General features: G+C 41.3%; 1 protein-coding gene across 1 annotated transcript in view; it reads right to left on the bottom strand.

Moving 5' to 3' along the window:
• Positions 1–21,048, bottom strand: part of sdc2 (syndecan 2) — a 160,335-nt gene that overhangs the window by 14,318 nt on the left and 124,969 nt on the right. Inside the window, exon 2 of the mRNA XM_039736322.1 lies at positions 3,509–3,623. Within this exon, the coding sequence (XP_039592256.1) occupies positions 3,509–3,623 (115 nt within the window). The remainder of the gene's footprint in view (positions 1–3,508; positions 3,624–21,048) is intronic.

Below are 21,048 nucleotides of genomic sequence, written 5' to 3'. Positions count from 1 at the left end.
GGAAGGGGGGCCTGGAGGGAAACTTAAAACATACCTTAGACAGTCAGACATTTTCGTCGCTCTTTATTTGTGCTGCCATCCCAGCTTGGTTTTTGGCAATGTGTTGCTTCTTTTCTATACCCTCAGGTTGTATGCTTATAGTTTACACTTAGCCTTTACCAAAATACTTTACTGGTACTACTGGTAGCTCCTTATGAAATGCCCTCCATTAATGTTTGGGAAAAAGACACATTTTTATTGATTTAGCCCTCTGCTTCGCAGTTTAAAGTTTCAAAACAAACAGTTCAGACATTGTGATTAAAGTGCACATTGAGGATGTTCATTTAAGGGGATTGTGACAACGTGGGTTCAGCTCCATGCTCCCATCCGCTGTTCGGGAGTCCTTCCTTGAACCCTACACCGTCGATAATGTCGCCGAGATGAGCTAGACAGTGGAGGCAACAACATAGCAAGGGGATGGTATAAATGTGTAAAGTGCTTTTATTAAAATAGTCAAACAAAAACAGTGTTCAAATAAATAATCCAATAGAAGAAAATGTGGAGGTTTAAAAACAATAGAAAAAACAATCCTTTTAAAATGAGGTTAAAACGTTCTTTAGGAAGCAGTTTTTAAAACAAATGACAATGCCAAGCTCGGTGCTTCTTTCCTGTTAGCGTCTCACCTGCTTCTCCCGCTTGGGCTTAGCAGCAGGCGAGACACTCTCTGCAGCTGCCCTTTTCTACTCAAACACAGGTCTGGAGACCTCCCAATCCTGGCTTCGGTCTGGCACTCATCCCAGGCCTGAGACTTGGACTCCTTGGTCTCCAGGATGCCCACGCCAAGGACTACAACTCCAAGTCTCCCGACTCCCGCTGCCTTTCCGGCCTTCCACGGCCAGTCGCCTTTCCTTGGTCACTCCCGCTACCTGATCGCTCAGCGGGAGCGACCTCAACTCCAACTCCTAGGTGTCGGCCTAACACCCAACTTCCTCACAGCTGCCCACGAGATCTTGTTCGCTCGCTCACATGCTCCGTGTGTGTCTCTCTCTCTCTCTTGCACCGACTTGTTCCCTCGCTCCCTGTAACCTCTGTCCTTTACTTTTCTTTTCGTTTTTTTTATCTTTCCAACCGACTTGCGCTTCTTTTATACAGCGAGGGGCCATAGCAGCTGCAGCACATTAGCCACGCGAACAATCATGGATGTGGGCAGTTCCTCACCTGTGCACTAGGTGAGAAACGCCCACACCGCAGATCGTCCCGTGGCTTGCTACTACTACCCCCTCACGAAGCCGCCGCGAGTGCGGTGATTATTTATTTAAAAAACCGGCCTTTGCTGAGCGAGCTATGTTCCCATATAACCACAGGGATATGCCTGCATTCTGGTCACACCATGTAGACGTTCCATTTTTTACGTATTCCCCTCCTATTTCAGGGCATCAATAGAGATTAGTTTGTTGTTGATTCGTGAATCATGAAGTTCAGAGTCTCATAACTTCACAAAGCCCATTTGAATAATAACACAATTTTAGTTTTGTTTGAAATCACATGCAAAGTACTTGGTTTAACCCTTACTCCCAAAAGTGTTTTCTGAGGTTTGAAAGTGGCATTTTTTAAAAACTAACCTGAATAATTTTGGAGTGCTTAATTGTTTTTTTTTTTTTTTGATTAACAGGTCACATTTCTACATGGGATTCAGAAAGTATTCAGACCCCTTCACTTTGTGCACACTTTATTGTGTGGTCAATTTAATTTTAAGTGGATACATTTGCCATGTTTGTCCATCAATTTACACTCAATAACTCATAATCGCTCGTTTCTATGAGTATTCAGACCCTCTGTTGTGGCAATCCAAATTGTGCTCAGGTTCAGCCTGTTAGATTTAATTCTCCTCGAGACGTGTTAACTTGCTTGGAGTCCACCGGTAGCAAACTGAATTGATTGGACATCACTTAGAAAGGAAGGTCCACAATTCACACTGCATGTCAGCAAAAAAAACAAACCATGAAGGTCTAAGGAACTCTCTGTCAACCTCTGTGATCATGTTGTGGCGAGGCATAAATTAGGGCAGTTGGATCAAACCACGTCTAACACTTTGAGTGATCCCTTTAGACGCTTACTGCATAAAGGGGCACTGAAACAGAATCTTTGACATTTCATCCACAGTGACACAATGTTAGAGAAACATCTCATCTTCTCTCAAAGTGCAGTATGTTGACTAAATGAGCAGTTGAGTCACATGAGAGGTTGGGGATCAAGCTAAAAAAAAGTGGGAGTTCAAAGTATGGTGTGCAGATGGGTGCAATACTCCCACATTCTCAGATGTTGCACAAATTGAGAGTAAGATAGCCTTCCCATCCTCTTCACTTTCCCTGTGACTTCTCCCAAGTTTGCAGTTTGTCCAAAAAGAAGTTGAGACAAGCCAAAGATTGGGAGTGCGATAATTGATTATATCAATTTAAGATCCATCTATAAATTTATCATCATTTCAAGCCAGATGTGAGATCACATCTGATCCTAATGATAACACTTGGCGCCAGGATTATTATTTCTGGACAAAACTGTTTGCTCTCATTGTGTACTCAGGTTCTGCAGTGTTCACTTTCACCTGTTAGAACTTCATGATTTCATCATCAAACCGAAAGGTAAAGAAAAATGTCCCCATTGTCCCTTATTGGGAAACTTGGTTTTCAATGAAAACATTCAATGCAGTTTATTTTTGTATAGCCCTCTTTACTGAGTGCAGGCACAGAGCAGTGTGACTTCAAGGATCACAGATAGATACAAACACACACGTTCTTCTCCTTCTGGCTCCCATTACACGTTACACATTACAAATGACTAATTACCTGCTGAGTACATATAAAGACACAAATTGGGGGGGGGACTGTGCTGATATGATTGGGACCCAAGTGCAGCGGGTGACACCTCAGCACCACACTGGAACAGTGTGAGATTTTTCCCGGTGGCTGGAGCTCCAATCCTGCCACCAGCCCCCATGTTTTCACTGCATATTAGAGGACCTGTTTGCAGAGCAGGGGGCAGATTAACGTCAAACCCAGGACGAAGCAATTGCAGGTTAAGGGCCTTGCTCAAGGGCCCAAATGAGTAAAGATTTCTTAAAAACAGACTAGAAATCAAAGCAGTTTGAAAATGATGAACATAAAACAAAAGAACGGATGGACAGACAGAGACAATCGACAACCACAGTAGGTGCTTTTCACATTATATGCCGTCATCAGAAGCCTGTCCTCAGATGGCAGCATTTCTGTTACACAGTTCAGTTTGTCGAACGTTGGAAATATGTATTTAAAAAAATGAAACTAAACAAATGAAGCACATGATGTACTTAGAATTTGAGGAGCAGAATCCACACAATTGAACAGAATGGAAAAAAATACAAGAATAAGCATGAAATTGTGTAAAATAAATAAATAAATCAACCAATCAATCAATCAAGACAAATCCATTAAAATTATCTTTAGCAAAACAGTACAAGTGGCAGTGAACATGAAATAAAGAAGTCACTTACCTGAACCTGACCCTGAATTGAAGTCATCGTCATCTACAGGATAACCTCCCGAGCCGTCATCAAGGTAAAGATCTTTTTCTTCTGTCAAAGTTTTATCATCTGAGGTTCCTTGGACCTACAATTTAGGAAACAAAATAATTATATTTCTACTTTCCTAGAAATTGATTAGTTAAAGTCTTACATTACAATTTTTTTGAAAAATAGGCAATGTTTAAAAATACAATTTCGAAAAATCCAGTAACTGCAAATTTTCACCCCCTTCTTCCATATTGGCAGTTAGCATGTTGCTTGCCAAAGACATTGCACTTAACTTTTTAACAACACATTTCTAGGAATGGCTCTTACAGGCCACTGTTTTACACAAGCACAGATGCTTTGTTTTTTTTTTTTTGTTTTCTAGTATGATGTGAAAAGCGCCTACTGTGGTTGTCTTTTCTGTCTGGCCATCTGTCTCCATCTAAAACAAGTCGGCTCCCAGTGGACAGATCTGATTGAAATTTGGCATGCTTATTTGTCAATTTTTGTTGAGATGTTAAATGCACGTTCAATCCACTGCTTCTCGTGATATTTCAGTGTTTTTAGTCATCTTTTGTATTCTTCTGGGAACACAACTAGAAGGTCAGGATGCCAATTAGACAATGGTGAGCAGACCCTTACCTGCATTTTTACACTACAGTACACTGATAAGAACTTCCTAAGCTTTTTATTCAAGTGTTTAAAAAATGTAAACAAAAGAGGCAGGGTCAAGTTTTACTATTAATATACTGGCAGATCTAAATTCAAAGAATAAATAAATGTAGAAAGTGACTAAACAGACTCTTTCACCCTAGCTGTTCCAACATGGTTGATCACATCTTTCATAAAACTTACTAACTCAGGTTGTCCTTTTCTTTCATAAGACATTTTATGGGAACGAGTTTAGATGGGAAAGGCCTTATTTTACTAATAAACTGAAATTCTATGAGGAAATAGCAAAAGCAGACAACATGAGAGCAGCACATGATTGTACTTATCGTGGCTTTCAATATAGTACCATGCAGTCAAACTAAAGTGGGAATTCAAGCTGCGGTGTTGGAGGTGGGTACAAAAGTGGAAGTGAGGTTCGGAGTCATTAAAAGGGTGGCAGACACAAGAAGCAAAGGGTCATGGGTGAGGAGAACATTTTCAGATATACAGTGGTGTGAAAAACTATTTGCCCCCTTCCTGATTTCTTATTCTTTTGCATGGTGAACCTTCCCAGGAGTGGCCGGCCAACCAAAATTACCCCAAGAGCGCAGAGACGACTCATCCAAGAGGTCACAAAAGACCCCAGGGCAACGTCTAAAGAACTGCAGGCCTCACTTGCCTCAATTAAGGTCAGTGTTCACGACTCCACCATAAGAAAGAGACTGGCCTGCAAAAACGGCCTGCATGGCAGATTTCCAAGACGCAAACCACTGTTAAGCAAAAAGAACATTAGGGCTCGTCTCAATTTTGCTAATAAACATCTCAATGATTGCCAAGACTTTTGGGAAAATACCTTGTGGACTGATGAGACAAAAGTTGAACTTTTTGGAAGGCAAATGTCCCGTTACATCTGGCGTAAAAGGAACACAGCATTTCAGAAAAAGAACATCATACCAACAGTAAAATATGGTGGTGGTAGTGTGATGGTCTGGGGTTGTTTTGCTGCTTCAGGACCTGGAAGGCTTGCTGTGATAGATGGAACCATGAATTCTACTGTCTACCAAAAATCCTGAAGGAGAATGTCCGCCATCTGTTCGTCAACTCAAGCTGAAGCGATCTTGGGTGCTGCAACAGGACAATGACCCAAAACACACCAGCAAATCCACCTCTGAATGGCTGAAGAAAAACAAAATGAAGACTTTGGAGTGGCCTAGTCAAAGTCCTGACCTGAATCCAACTGAGATGCTATGGCATGACCTTAAAAAGGCGGTTCATGCTAGAAAACCCTCAAATAAAGCTGAATTACAACAATTCTGCAAAGATGAGTGGGCCAAAATTCCTCCAGAGCGCTGTGAAAGACTCATTGCAAGTTATCGCAAACGCTTGATTGCAGTTATTGCTGCTAAGGGTGGCCCAACCAGTTATTAGGTTCAGGGGGCAATTACTTTTTCACACAGGGGCATGTAGGTTTGGATTTTTTCTCCCTAAATAATAAAACCATCATTTAAAAACTGCATTTTGTGTTTACTTGTGTTATATTTGACTAATGGTTAAATGTGTTTGATGATCAGAAACATTTTGTGTGACAAACATGCAAAAGAATAAGAAATCAGGAAGGGGGCAAATAGTTTTTCACACCACTGTAGGTAATGTTAAAAGTGGCGTCCTTTGGGGCTACAACACTTTTTAATGTACATACATAAATGATCTGGACAAGAATATAATCAATAAGTTGTTTAATTTTGCAGATGATACCAAAGTTGGTGGTAGGACAGATGATGTAGAAACAGCTAAATCGTTTCAGAAGGACTTGGAGAGCATGCAGGCTGAAGCTAATTTGTAAGATACTACGTGCAGGAAGTAGAAATGTTAAGGTTTGAATACACAGTGGATGATCTGAAACTTGAAAATATCCCTGACACGAAGGACCTGGGAGTCATAGGCTATGTTCACAGTAGAACGTTTTTCAAATACTCTCCATTCACACTAGCGTTTTCACAGCTTTTAGGAAACTAACTCCGTCCACATTAAAACAACCAAAAACGCATATGAGGCAGCATTTCACCTACACTGAGCATGCGTGCATCAGTAGAAAAATCTTTAAGAGAACAGTAACGGCACTGGTCCAGTTTTCCTTCTAAAGAACTAAAGATTGTTGGCAAAACTATAGCGACTGGTACTTCAAACTGTATAAAACGTAACTTAGAGGCATACAGGTAAACAACTCTTCTACGTCCGCTATGTTGGAATCAGGCAATGAGACGGCGAAATGGTTCAAGAGTCGTGAAAGAAAAGGCGGATTTGTATGGAGACCGTGCAGTATGGTGTGGGGACTGGGGGTCAGGAGAGGGAAGCAGGTGGCTTGGGGTGGGGGCTGAAGAAGGAGTGGGAAAGGGCCTGTTGGGCGGCATCTCCCTTATGACATCGAAGGACTGGCAGAGGAAAATGGAAATGGGGTTAGGTGGTTCAGATTGTTTGGGTTGAAATAAGCTATGAGAATAAACGTTAGAAAAGAGGAGTAGCTTTTGGCCATTTTCATTTTGCAAAAGTAGCTCTCAGGGGAAAAACGGTTGGAAACCCCTGATGTAGAGCCAACCCGGACTGTCACACACGCATCCATATTGCAACACTAAAATCGGCGTTTTCAGGTGTATACGGCTCTGCACAGTGTTTTCACGGTCTCCATCGTCGGGGATTAAAAATGCCAGATTAGTGTGGACAAAAGGTGAAAACGGAGACTAGTGTCTGCATTTTAAAATGAAATGGTATAATCTGGAAGTAGCCATACTGGATATGTCGCCATCTACATCAAGACAGAGTTCAGAGCCCTTAAGAAGGTTAACAGAATGGTAGGTTATCTCACGACATGTGGAGTACAAGTCAAGGGAGGCTATGCTGAAGTTATGAAACAGGCCTTGCCTGCAGCACTGTGCTGAGTTTTACATTTAAAAAAAAAAAAAGACAATGCAGCAATGGAGAAAGTCCAGAGGAGAGCGACTAGGCCAATTCCAGGACGAAGATGTGTAAGAGATTGAAAGAACTGAACCTTTTCAGTTTAAGCAATTTAAGAGGTGACATGATTGAAGTGTTTAAAATGATGAAAAGTGGATCCCAGCTGTTATTTTAAAATGAATTCTTCACAGAGACACGGTTAGAAACTTGAGAGCAGATTTTGCACAAATGTAAGAAGCTTTTTCTTCATGCAAAGAATCCCAGAATAAATGATCAAGTAGTGTGGTGGAGACTTTAGGGTCCTTCAGATCTCGACGTGATGTTACCTTGGCGAGTTTGTTGGTCTAAATGCCAAGTTTTCAGTACCCACCAAACAAGTCCATAATTCAAATTAAACTGACGAGTTCATGTAGAATATTCTTCATGAATTAACACACATATTGGAGTTTAAGTGAACATTCACTAATTGCTGTCACGGCGTTTTCAGGTGGTCTCCCTCCCACCAACTACCAGTAGCCGGTGTCTTATTAATTAGGAGCAAAAACTGTGCTACTTTTACTTTTCTATGAAAGTTAGACATTTACGCCGGGTGTCACATGAATGTAGCAACCTGCCCCCAGAGTGCTTTTGATGTCTTAACTCAACTTAAACCACATGCAGCCTGAGTAGGTGTTTTCACATTGCATATAATTAAAGCCGGGGTTTTTTTTTTTTTGAGAGGGGGTTCTGGTTTTCGGTGTTTCTGTGAAGCCACAGCATGATGCAGGTGTGACTTACTATTTTACACACACATTTTACTTCAGCTCTGTCCTGCATCTTATTGTTGCACTTTCAAATATTCCCACAGGGGTTTTAGCAAAAAGCACCTTATCCACTATTCCCATATGTAATGGATATGAATGCATCACGTCAGACCACACTTGTCCCGGGGGGCTGCACAGTTTTCCTTCTAAACAACTTCACAAGTAGAGAGCAGCAGGACATTCATTAGATGGTTTGGTTTCATTTTCCTTCTGCAATGTTAGAAATTCCTGCCTGCACCAAATTAACATTATTCTGGACAAAAATTTTTAATTACCTCTCAGACAGCCTTGGACTCACAATCCCTCCTAACCCATTAACAGCTGTGTTTGGGGTTCTTCCAGATGGGTTTAAGGTGGAGAAAGACAAACAAATTGTGATTGCATTCACTACACTTTTGGCACGCAGACTCATTCTGATAAACTGGAAGAACCCAAACTCTCCTCTTTTAAGTCAGTGGGAAACCGATGTGTTATATAATTTGAAGTTGGAAAAAATCAAATACTCAGTTAGAGGATCCGTACAGACTTTTTTCAAAACATGGCAGGATCTAATCAGTAATATTTTAAAATAAGTTCATGAAGAACAGAGAACTTATTAATTTAGGTATGTTTACAAGCCTTATATTTTACACCGTTTGGCTTGTTCTCTCTCTCAGGGGTGAGGATCGATCTGTTCTTTAACTCAATTTTTCTTTTTGTAAAAACTTGATTGCTTTGTATGGACTGCAATAAAATTAATAAAATAAATAAATAAAAAAAAAGAAATTCCAACTTCAGTGTAATGTACTGTAGGGAGAAAAACATCTGGGAATCAATATGGATGAGAATAAGGTGCTGATGCCTCAAGTGTCATAAAAGGCAACTAAAGCCGATATGTTAGAGGACTTCTGATCAGGGGGGATACCGATTTTAGGTGCTGATCTCACTGCCTGAGGATGTCAGATTACATGACAAGCACACGCAGAGCATGTCAGATTAGATGGACGCAGAATGACTTTCCACCACAGGTTCAGAAAGCATTTGATGAGAGGTTGGGTATCAAACTAAAAGAAGTGGGAGTTCAGGGTATTGTTTGTAGGTGGGTGCAAAGTTGGCTCAGACACAAGAAGCAGAGGGTTATGGTGCGAGGAAACCCCTTCAGAATTGGCAAACGTTAAGAGTTTTGTCCATCAGGGGTCAGTGCTGTGGCTGCTGCTATTTTTGATATATATATTAATGACTTGGATTGGACTTGAAGTAACAAGTTGGTTAAGTTTGCAGATGATAGATAGGCAGATAATCGAGAATCCATTGGGTCACCACAGAGGGACTTGGGCAGATTTTATGTCAGTAAATGTAAAGTATTACACAAACTAAGTAAAAATGTGAGGTTTGAATGCACAACGGGAAGTCTGAAAATCGAAAGTACACCTCATGAGAAGGATTTAGGAGTCATAGTGGACTCGACACTATCAACTGCCAGACAGTGCTCAGAAGCCATTAAGAAGGCTAACAGAATGTCAGGTTATATAGCGCCTTGATGTGTGGAGTACAAGTCACAGGAGGTTCTGCTCAAACTTTATAATATGCTGGTGAGGCCTCATCTGGAGTACTGGGTGCAGTTTTGGTCTCCCGGCTACAAAAAGGACATAACAGTACTGGAAACAGTCCAGAGAAGAGCGACTAGGCTGATTCAGGGCTAGAGGGGATGAATTACGAGGAAAGATTAAAGAAGATGAGACTGTTCAGATTAAGCAAAAGAAGATTAATAAGTGACATGATTGAAAAGTTTAAAATTATGAAGGGAATTAGTCCAGTGGACTGAGACGGTGACTTTAAAATGAGTTCATCAAGAACACAGCTGGAAACTTAAGGGGAAATTTTGCACAAATATATTGAGGTTTTTCTTCACAATCTCACATGTCGCACATCTCTGTAACACTGTAGTGTTATCTCTTTGAATTTTGTCAAAACAGGTAAGACTACAGTATCCCATATAGCTTTGCTAAATACTGTATGTAATGCGGTGTTTGCACAATGTCGTACTTCACGGACATTTGATACATTTGTGTCTTTTTTAAAGACTTATACTGTGTTTATTATTTGTTGCTGTGTGTCATACAATAATATGTTTTGGTATTAAATAAACCTGATCAGAGCATCCTTAGTTCTCATTGACTCTTTCTTGTATACTGGTATCTGCTAATCATTAGTTGTTTCTAATAATAAATAATAATTCTTTACAGTTACATAGCATTTTTCTCGCTACACAAAATACTTTGACAGAGGGAAGCTACTTCAGCCATCACTATTTTGTGCCACCCACCTGGATGATGCGATGGCAGCTGTTTTTGCACCAGTACACTCACCACACATTAGCTGTTAGGTGGTAAAGGGGTGACAGGTAGATTGCCAATTAGAGACAGAGGATGATTAGGGGTGCAGATTGACCAGATCGTGGTGGGCAATTTAGTCTGGACATCGGGATACACCTTACTCTTTTCAAAGGATGCCCAGGGATCTTTTATGACCACAGAGACCGAGCACCTTGGTTTTAGGTCTCATCCATAGGATGGCGCCACAGCGCAGTGTCCATGTTAATGCACTGGGATCCACACATTCAGACCACAGGGGAGACGCGCCCCCCCATCCCGAGGGCTTCACTAACTCCTCTTCCAGTAGGAACCCAAACTTATCCTGGTTGGTCTCCCATTCAAATACTGGCCGGGCCCACACAAGCTTAGCTTCAGATCGATGACCTGTTTTGAAGGGCATGTGGTATGTGCGATTATGTTTGAATTTTGAACTTAAAATAAAAAGGTTAAAAATGGTATCCTAGTATCCCCCTTCAGCGAATGCTTTATTATAAACTGAAATTACTTAAAATTACTAAACAATACAGGGTGGAGGTGAACTTGCTTTCAAAAAGTTGCCTCTTTATGAACCACCTTAATTCGAGGACCAGAAGTCCTCGTGTTTTCTAGTAATATTTTAAGATCGCTCCCACCAGAAAAGGTCTGTCCATATCTGTTCAAAAGAAAACAACCCTGCCCTGTTCAGAGTACCTTCAAGAATGTGTCCCCCAACATTTGAGAAGGGAGAACGTACACCCATATTGAAATGGTCTTGCAGAAAATGTCTGGGTGAGAAAATGAATGCTTTGAAAGCTTTTCTAGTTTGTAGTGCTTTAAATAGCAAGTCAACCGGATTTAATCTGATAAATCAAACATGTGTTTGTGTTTTTTTCATTACTAGGAATTCATCCCTCCCATCCATTTTGTGCATCCAGGACAGGGCGAGGAGGCTGGAGTGCTTATCACCAGACACGAGTCCAAAAAGAAGCAGGGGTGGATGGAGTCATTTCAAAGTACTGCAAACAGCCAGGGTGAATGTGTCTTTATCACACGTGCGTCTTGGTGTAAACAGTCACAGTCTTTTAAATCTTTAGCTGCTTTCTTCTATAGGTGCCCGCGTAAAGAATACAAAACTCAAGCACTTGACAGAACTGTAGGCAACATTCAGGGGAGAGCAGATCCAAGTCTGTTTGGCTGCATCTTAAGGCGTTTACACCAACAGATCTTCCTCTGATCGCCTTCCTCTTGCAGGACGCTGCTCTGAGCTCTCAAGCGGCTGAATGGCATAATTTCAAATGGTCAAATTGCAGAGCATCACCCATGGAAACCCTATTCTGTGCTATTCAAACCCATTTCGGCGGATGATGTTTTTAATACAGATTGTGCTTTTGAAACCTGTACAAAAGCAGCTGTAATCAATCGGGCAGGGGGGCTCAGTTTAAAACCCACTATGGTCAATGATTTAGATGGATTCTTTTTCCGGTTGGCATGTTGTTTAGATAATAACCCTAAATATTAAGAATCCCAATTAAATATTTCCAGTTCCTGCTTGCAGAAGAACAATAAAAAAAAGAGATCTAAGGAAAAAGTACACACTTTTTCTTAAGCCAACAGTGGGAAAAAAAATATATAGTAAGAAAAAAGCCTAGGTATGTGGTCCACAGGATATGGACAACAAGATGATTAAAATAACAAAAACCACAACTTCAAGGCTTGTTAAACAGAAGTGGTGGCTTCTATTCTGTTCCACCCCAAGCATGCTATCCAAAAAAATAAAAATTAAAATGAAGGCATAAATTTATGAGGGAGACCACAGTAATACAGTGGCTCCAGTGACCTGAGTGTGCACGTTGCGATGGTGTTCATACAGAGTTTCTTTGGATAACCTTCTTTCCTCACATATCTGGTAGAACAAGGTTTCTTAAGCTATGGGTCGAGTTGCAGACATGTTTGTGATGTGTCACCACATGACTGTGTAGTAGAATCAGCGGAGATCGTCCAAGCACGAATTCTGTGGCAAGTGATATACCGCCCTGTACTGTGGCAGAATGAGGCCTGAACAGCAGCCTATAAACAACACCATTGATGCCTCACAAGACAGGCTTAATTACTGTGATATTAAAATATAAATAATATTTCCCACAACACCCACCTGTGAAACAGTCAAACCGAGATGACTAACTAGCAATGACATGGGAGGGAGACAGAACAGTTATGGGCGATGTGAGAATGATTCTCTCTCTATAAACAACTCTTGTCAGTGAAAATAATATGAATTGATTCGTGAGAATGAACAAATTTGTTCAGAGGAGCTCAACATGACTAGTGCCAATGTGCATGCATGTCTAATGACGTCGTCATGGTCTTCCGTTTCGCAGCTACTGCCCACTGTTGGATGTATAAAGCGCATGTGCAAGGACCACGTGACAAGTCATTTGATTTGCAAAAGAGTCACTACCGAAGAATCAGTTTAGCAATTCTTTTTGATTCGTGAACAAGTCACTACCCAAGGATCAGTCTCACAATTCTCGTACATTTGGTTTGTGAACAAGTCACTACCCAAGGATCAGTCTCACAATTCTCGTACATTTGATTCGTGAATGAGTCACTACCCAAGGATTAGCCTCACAATTCTCGTACATTTGATTCGTGAACGAGTCACTACCCAAGGATCAGTCTCACAATACTCGCGAGTCACTACCCAAGCATCAGTCTCACAATTCTTGTTCATTTGATTCGTGAACAATTCACTTCCTGAGAATCATTCTCACAATTCTTGTACATTTGATTCGTGAACGAGTCACTACCCAAGGATCAGTCTTACAATAATTGAGGATGATCAGGTGCATGAGCCAATACAGAAAACATGACATGTGGGAATTGGCCCTACGTGGATCAAGCGGGCGACGCTCACAGTGCAGGGTTTCTCCTGCTAAGCACTTCACGTAGGCTCCCACTGAAGGAAGAAGGATGGCAGCGAGAATAGAAGATAATGCACTGTACTTTGTTTTGAACCCTTTTTGTTGGAGTAGGCACTGTGCACATTTACACCATCCCTACCTGTGTGTGTTTCAGTTCCAACTGCCTAGTCCATCTTGGTTTCAAGAGAGTAATGCCAGCTGCAGGAAACCCGGGCATCACATTTTCCTCCACAGATGTAATTCAGCTGACTGGCAATCCCTTCCTGCTTCCATGAGCAAAAACTAATCCTGAGATAGATTACTGTTCTGGGCAAGGCTGGTTGCTGAAAGGATGAGCATTTTAATATATTGCAGACTACACACTGGTCGACTGGTCAGAATAGTACACCAATAGGCACAGCCTTTTTAGACAAAAGGTTCAACGCCACATGTTACATTCCACCTTTACAAAAGGCTCCTGGGAATCCTCATATTAAGACATTCAGCTTAACTGTATTTGATTCACCCCGTGTGATTATCTGTGCAATCCTTTAAGCTGCGTAATAAATCAGTCCACGGTGATGTTATTCCTGGATCACACTGACTGTAAGAAAATTACTTACAGGATAGGACACACTGGAGCAACCTGCTGGGATTGTATTTAAGGAAACCTGAACTGCTGAAGGTCTTTATGAGCTCAAGGTCGTGGCTAAACTACCCAGAGGGTGAAAAGATCCACTACAAACGTAATGGAAACTCTCTTCTTGAAATACAGTTACAGTTTGACAGTTGCTCAAATCACTGCACACTACACTCTGATGAGGGCCTCATAACGACATATTAAGATAATGCAGATAGAGTGCTGAAACTTAATACAGATAATAGCACACCGCATAAAGTTAACAAGAAAAAAGAAGAGAGACGGATGGCCTCGACTAAGCAGATACGACGACTGCCAGCCCTCTCCTTACATGTCTGCACCTTGGTTATTTATGGCTGTTCATTGGGGGTTTCAGTGAGGAATAGAATGCAAACACGAGAACACAAAAAGAAAAGCATCTATAGAATTTTGGAAAACCCTCCCACACTTCACCAAACATACTGTGAGCAGCCCTTGTAGATAATAGCAAAGGGCTTAGAAATACAGGAACCCATGTACAGCAGGTGTACCACAAGTCTGTTCATCACAAACAGATCTGAACACTGCGTTTGGAGGATAAAGAGGCACCGCACGCCAACACCAAAACCTCATCCCAGCTGTGAAGCGTGGTGCAGTGAACACAGTGGTCTGGACCTGCTTTGCTGCCACAGGGCCTGGACGCCTTGCATTAAATCGAGGAAACAATGGATTCACAGGTGTGTCAAGAAGGTTGGTTGGGGAAAAAGGAGGAGAACGATCGAGCAACCATCCTGTTTTTTTCTGGTTTTCTGTGCCACCACCACCTAATCAAAGCACCATGATGTCCCTACATTGATGGATTAAAGGCCAGAAGTCCTTCCACGAGAACCCTGAATACAATGAGGACTGATCATTGATGTTAGGTAGAATGCCTAAAGAAGGAAACCCACACAAACACCGGGAGAACATGCAAACTCCAAGAGGATACAGAAGTCCACATGACCGTCATCATCAAGTTCTTCCATGAGAACCCTGAATACAATGAGGACTGATTGTGAGGACATTGATGTCCGGTAGAATGCCTAGACGGGGCTGGGCGGTCTCATGGCCTGGAACCCCTGCAGATTTTATTTTTTCTCCAGCCGTCTGGAGTTTTTTTTTTTTTTTTAATTTCTGTCCTCCCTGGCCATCGGACCTTACTTTTATCCTATGTTAATTAGTGTTCTCCGATTTTAATTCTTACTTTGTCTTTTTTCGCTTTCTTCATCATGTAAAGCACTTTGAGCTACATTATTTGTATGAAAATGTAGAAAGAAATGTTGTTGTTGTTATTAAAGGCCACAAATGAGACCTGCTGAAGGGAAGGAAAAGTGGAAATCAAGAAAAAAAAAAATCCCAGAGGAATAAAAACTGAAGCAGATTGCAAGTGGAAGGAACATTCTGAAATCTGACTGACAGAGGAGAACTTTGCTGGGCTTCATGCATTGTGGAGGAGAGCCTTAGAAAGCGAACTGACCTCAGGTTAGCTCCATCTCTTCCATTTGTATGGATTTGTAAGAACTTTCTACGTTGAAAGAGCTTAATTTTGAAACATGGGCTGGCTGGAACTCAGAAGGCTAAGGATTAACTGGGACAGGACATGTTATAGAGGAACATAAAGACAATCTTTTGTATTGACTGAGAGGATTTGTGTATTATACGTGTTTTATATGTTTGCAGGCCAATATGGTCACTACAACTGAACTGTGATAACCTTATGAGTGGCGTGTTTAATAATAATAAGGGGGATAGGGAAAAAAAAAATAAATAAAAAAATAAAAAATCGGGATCAAGTGCAGCAAGATGGGTTTTAGACCACATATATAGTTAGGCCAATGGAGTGAGCCACGACAAGTAACGACAGGAAAAAAGGTGGTTCCATTACTCGTGTTGGAGTGGCTCTCTGGCACTCAACTGACCTAGGAGCGTCCGTGAATTCCAAAGATGTGCCTGGACATACGGTGGTCTGTTCTGTCCATTTTGGAACATCGTCACTGCTTGGTGTAAATGAAGGAATGCGCCGGAACACTTTGCCAAGAACACAATGAATGCTGGGCAGTAACTGTAAAGGCAATGTGTGACATCCAAGTCTCCGATTAGAATTCAAGTCCATCGATTTATCTGTCATTAGAATTCCTTACTTGTAGACACTTTGCACTCCAAAAAAGGAAAAAAATATCCTCTAATCTTCAGGTAAAATAAACAAATTTATACAGAGTGACCATCTTGATGGTTTTTATTTTGTTTATCCATTTATTTTTTTTATTGTTGACATTTTTGTATAATGTGCAATTAATGCGTGTTAATGCAAAACGTATTGTCGGGATGATTAAATGCTTTTGAGTTTGAAGTTGGACCATAGAGACAGGTCGATCAAAGGCCGTTCAAATACAAATCCGATTTTTTTAAAGAACTAGGCTGACCCGCCTTTTAAGGCGACCGACTTTAAAGTTGACCACTTCTTAAGGCAATTTAATACGTAGATCAATTTGACATTTTGTACAAACTCACTAATTTGGTTATATTGCATTTGAGCGGTATTACTTTAATACTCGCAGTTTCTGTTATTTTTGTGATGAAATTTTAACTTTTTTCTATATTGAGGTCGCCTTTTTGAACCCCCCTGATATTTACTACGCGGTGAGGCATTTGTACTCCATCAACATTAATTATTTCCAGAGACATAACTTTGTCTATTTTTCCAGCGCATCGCGCACAAAAGCAAGGGAATGATGGGAGCACCAGAACTCTGCTCACATCATGTCGCCTGCACGCAAGCTGCAAGTAGTAAGTCTGTGATAAGCGGAATACCGCTACGCTTTCCACTCATGGGACGGAAGGACAATCCCGACCGCTTTTATATAGTAAGAAAGAAGAGGAGGATATCGCACAGTCTAGAGTAGAAAATCATCTTTTACCTGGAAAAACGAAACTACAAATCCCATCGTGCATTGTAAAATGGACGGGGCGTGTGAAACTCCACGCCTGCGTAGCACTCACGGGACAGAAGGACAATCCCGACCGCTTTTATATAGAAGGATGCCAGACAGAAATGGTTGAAAGATGCAATCTGTGAGGCAACTGAGAAGAAATAAATTAATACTGAACAAATCGATCAGCTTTAAGAGATGGCTGCAGCATCACAGGCCACGAGTCGACTAAAACTGAGGAAACAGACGTACAGTGGGGGGTGTCAAAATAACCTTTCATGTGAGAGTATAAGAAGAGCTGAAAAAGAAAAAAAAGGAATTATTTAGATGATGGTAATGTTAAATGGGGTGTCCTGTGTGTGGCGGGATTTGGGGGCTTGTTTTAGGAATATGGGGCAGCTTGGTATGCTATGGGGTAGCTTGGTTTGCATAGCCAGCAGTAAGTCAGACTTGTTGCCGGGGGGTTTGACTTCACCAGGGAAGCCCTCTGTCACCGATCCTGTTCATAATTTTTATAAACAGAGATTCTAGACACATATTAGTGGTTTTGAGGGGGTCGAATTCAGTGACCTCAGGATCACATCTCTTGCAGATAATGTGGTCATGTCGGCTCTATCAGGTGGTAACCTCAGGTGCTCACTGGGATGGAGTGAAGCAGTCACTATGAGGATTAGCACCTCCAAGTCTGAGGTCATGGTTCTCAGCCAGGAGCAGGTGGAGTGCCCTCTGCAGGCTGGGGACGAGGTACTACCTGAAGTATCTCAGGGTCTTTTTTCCATAAGTGATGGAAGAAGGGAGTGAGAGATCAACAGGTGGATTAGAGAGGCATCAGCATTTACGCGGATGTTGCACTGGTCAGTGGTAGTGAAGAGAGGGAGCTGTACTGAAACTGAGGTCTTGATTTATTCATCGATCTATGTTCCTACCCTCACTAATGGCCACAAGGTTTAGGTAGTGAACAAAAGAAACAGATCATGGGTAAGAGTGGTGGATCCTTCACAGGAGTTTGCGCTCAGCCTACTAGAGAGAAATTAAGGAGTGCAGGCACTCGAGTTGTTCAAATGCATCAAAATGAGCCATCTGAGATGGTCTAGGCATCTGATTTTGGGCTTGTCCAACCAGGAGACCACCTCAGGGACCACCTACTACTGAGATTATATAACCCAAATGGCCTGTGAATGCCTTAGTATTCCCTCCGAGGAGGTGGTGGAGTAAAGGGACGTTAGGGCATCTTAGTCTAGACTGCTGCCCCCGTGACCTGTAACTAGATAAACGGCAGAAAATGGAAGGTTGCTATTAATTACTTGGTATAAGCTAACAGGCAACGCTACAACTACAGACGTTATCTGAAGCAGGAGTAATGAAGTTACCTGAGAGATGTCTACAGCGAATGGAGGAGCGCTGAGAACAAGCTCAAACATACTGCTTTTAAAGAAAAATATGCATTTTTATCCAAAAAAAAAAAAACCCAGACCGGATTTCTGCCTTACACCCGGTGCTTACTTTATGCATGAGCTCAAAACGTACACTTGTAATCAACAGCCTAATCATCTTTTGCTCTTTTTTGGGGTGATGAGTTTTATTACTCTTTTTATTTTTATTTTATTTTATTGTAGAAATACCTGTTGGCTGTGGCGGCCGTGTGGTGCATGTGTATGGGCGCCGTTCTCATCCCTACCACCTTCCCCGTCACTTCTCCTACTTCTTCATATCTTAAATCATTCTTGAGGCAGATTGAAGACTTAAGTGTCAGCTTAAGTGAAAAAACAACACAAACACTGACTTAATCAGTTTTAACGTGAAAAGATGCCAACAAAAGGAGAGAAGAAGAAGAGTGGCGCCAGGGTGGAGAAAAGAAGAGCTGCTCAGGAAGCAGCAAGCACATCAACCTCTGAGCAAACGAATGCTAAACAGAGACAGAGAAAGAGGATGAAAACTAGGAATGCTCAAGTCAAGTGTATTTGTGCAGTGCACCATTACTGGTATGATAATATTTTTGAAATTTGACTCTTTGCTGGTGGTCTAAGCCCTCTAAAAGAAACTCCCAGAAGGTTACAAATGACAGATTTCAAACACTGGCATGTGGGGTGTCGTTTCAGACAATGTCAAGGTCAGCGATTATGAATATGATGGCATTTTTGACTTTTGATCCTTTAATGGGGTCTAATCTGACCCTCTATGGACCTCTATCAGGGGGTAAAAAAATAGAAATTACAATGGGGAATATTTAGACATTTAAACATTTAAATTGAAGCATACATTTTAATATTTCAAATACCACTATTCGTGTTTATTATGTTGGTCTAACCTCATGAAGTTAATCACTACATTTCTTATGCAAAAATTGGGGAACCTTAACACTAATTCAGATTTTTCACACCATTTCTTTGTTACTGGCACAGACATTTAAACATACTGGATATAAAGCAGCAATATAATCAGATGAGACAACGGGACTAATAACTAATAACATTATCTTTGATAATGTAAGCTGTCATTTCATGGTGTATTATGCTAAAGATGATTTAATACATTTTCTTTTATTAGTATTTACTCAATGCTTACACCTTTCTATTAAACGGAACATTTTGTGAGGCCCAACCATACAGACTCCATTCTACAGCCCTGCTCACTTTATCTTATTAGAGGTAGGAGATGTCCAACATGGCTTTCTGGCTGCTGTCTTTAAAATATAACGCATCAAATATCAACCTCTCCAAGCCCATACGTGTAATTAGAAAAGCTCCTCCAGCTAAAATGCATCAAGGACTTCTGAGTCCGTATTGACCACCACAGAACTCTGCCCCCTTCCCCCCACTGCCATGTGGTTTTTTTTTTTCCTACCAAGGGAGTTATTTTAAGTGCAGCTTTCTACAGACTGTGTGTGTAGTTATCATTATGCGAATAATGGAAACCCTAGTGTAACAGCGGCAGCCTTCAATAGACAAGCACACTGCGGTAACAAGAGTCTGTCAAAGTCGCTTCCATATTTGTCACCGACATCGAATGACACAAGTTTGGATTCACATTAAAAGAGTGCCACTCATGCAATTAGATCAGCGCAATACCCCCAAACCATATGCTGAAATTCCTAGCCCTCCGCGCCCAGGTTATTAATTACAATACTACAGGGCACATAGAAGAGGTTGTAAGCTGTCTTGTTTACTAGCTGACTACCAGTCAAAAGTTTAAGAACACCTCAGATTAAATCGGCTGAAATGAAGCAATGAATGACTTAAAATGGTGAAAAGGTAAGCAGTAAACTCCTAGGGGTTTACATTTAAAGTTTAGGTCAGCAAAACCTGGAAAAACAAAAGGAACTACAGGTAAAATTCCATTACAATGAACTCCCAGGGATCTAAAAAATATTTTGTTATAACGAAAATGTAGTTGTAATGAGATTCTGTATTTGTTACTATAGTGCTTTTTTTAACTTGCGTCCAGGCGTTTGCAATTATTTAAATAGCTTCTTTTGTGTTAATTTTAATCTCCTCCTGCCTACAAGTTATGCTGACGAGAATTTTTCTCAGCATTTCCTTGCAATAATACACTTTCCCGAAGCGCGATTGCAGCGTCTGTGGAAGACTGTTTGTCTGTTGCCGGGGCAGGGCAAAAACAGGCTCATAGCGCTGCAGTGAAGTGACGCAGAAGCAAATTAAAAAAGATCAGGGTCGCGCTATAAGTCCCGGTCTTGCACCCCAAAACATGAGGCCGAGTCTCAGTACTTTAGAAAAACCAACTTTATTCAGCTTGAAACAGGAACGGTACAATTATTTATTGTAGTGTGATCTGCGACTCTGCTATACACAGACACAGCAGTCAGGCTGCATCACTCATCGATATCTTTTATGTTTCCTTTGGTGGAGAGACGCAGCACAGCTGAGACACGCAGAATATCTTTGAGCCAGCTGTTGCCCCGGCAACAGATAAACAGTCTTCCACAGACGCGGAAATCGGACTTCACGACGCTCTTCGGCGCGTCATCCAGTTAGGGGAGGTCCCAAGAGAGTTTACAAACCTCACATTTTCTTGAATGAGTGCCGCATTAATAGGAATGTTTCTTGAACGAGCATCTCTAAACCACATAAAAACTGCTTTTTTGACGTCTTCAAATGCAGCAGTTCACATACGTTTGCAACCCGAGGTTTTTTTTCTTTTTTTGATCGGTCTTTCAAGAAAGTTGACAGCGTCGATGGCGGAATTACAAATTCACTGGCAACGTCTTTTTTTTTCCTTTTTTTAAAGCAATCGAGAGCTGCAAAAATGTAAAGTTTTTTTTCTAATATGAACTGTTATCG

Source organism: Polypterus senegalus, chromosome 15 (assembly GCF_016835505.1).
Source record: "Polypterus senegalus isolate Bchr_013 chromosome 15, ASM1683550v1, whole genome shotgun sequence".
NCBI lineage: Eukaryota > Metazoa > Chordata > Cladistia > Polypteriformes > Polypteridae > Polypterus > Polypterus senegalus.
This window is presented reverse-complemented; position numbering and strand designations above follow the sequence as displayed.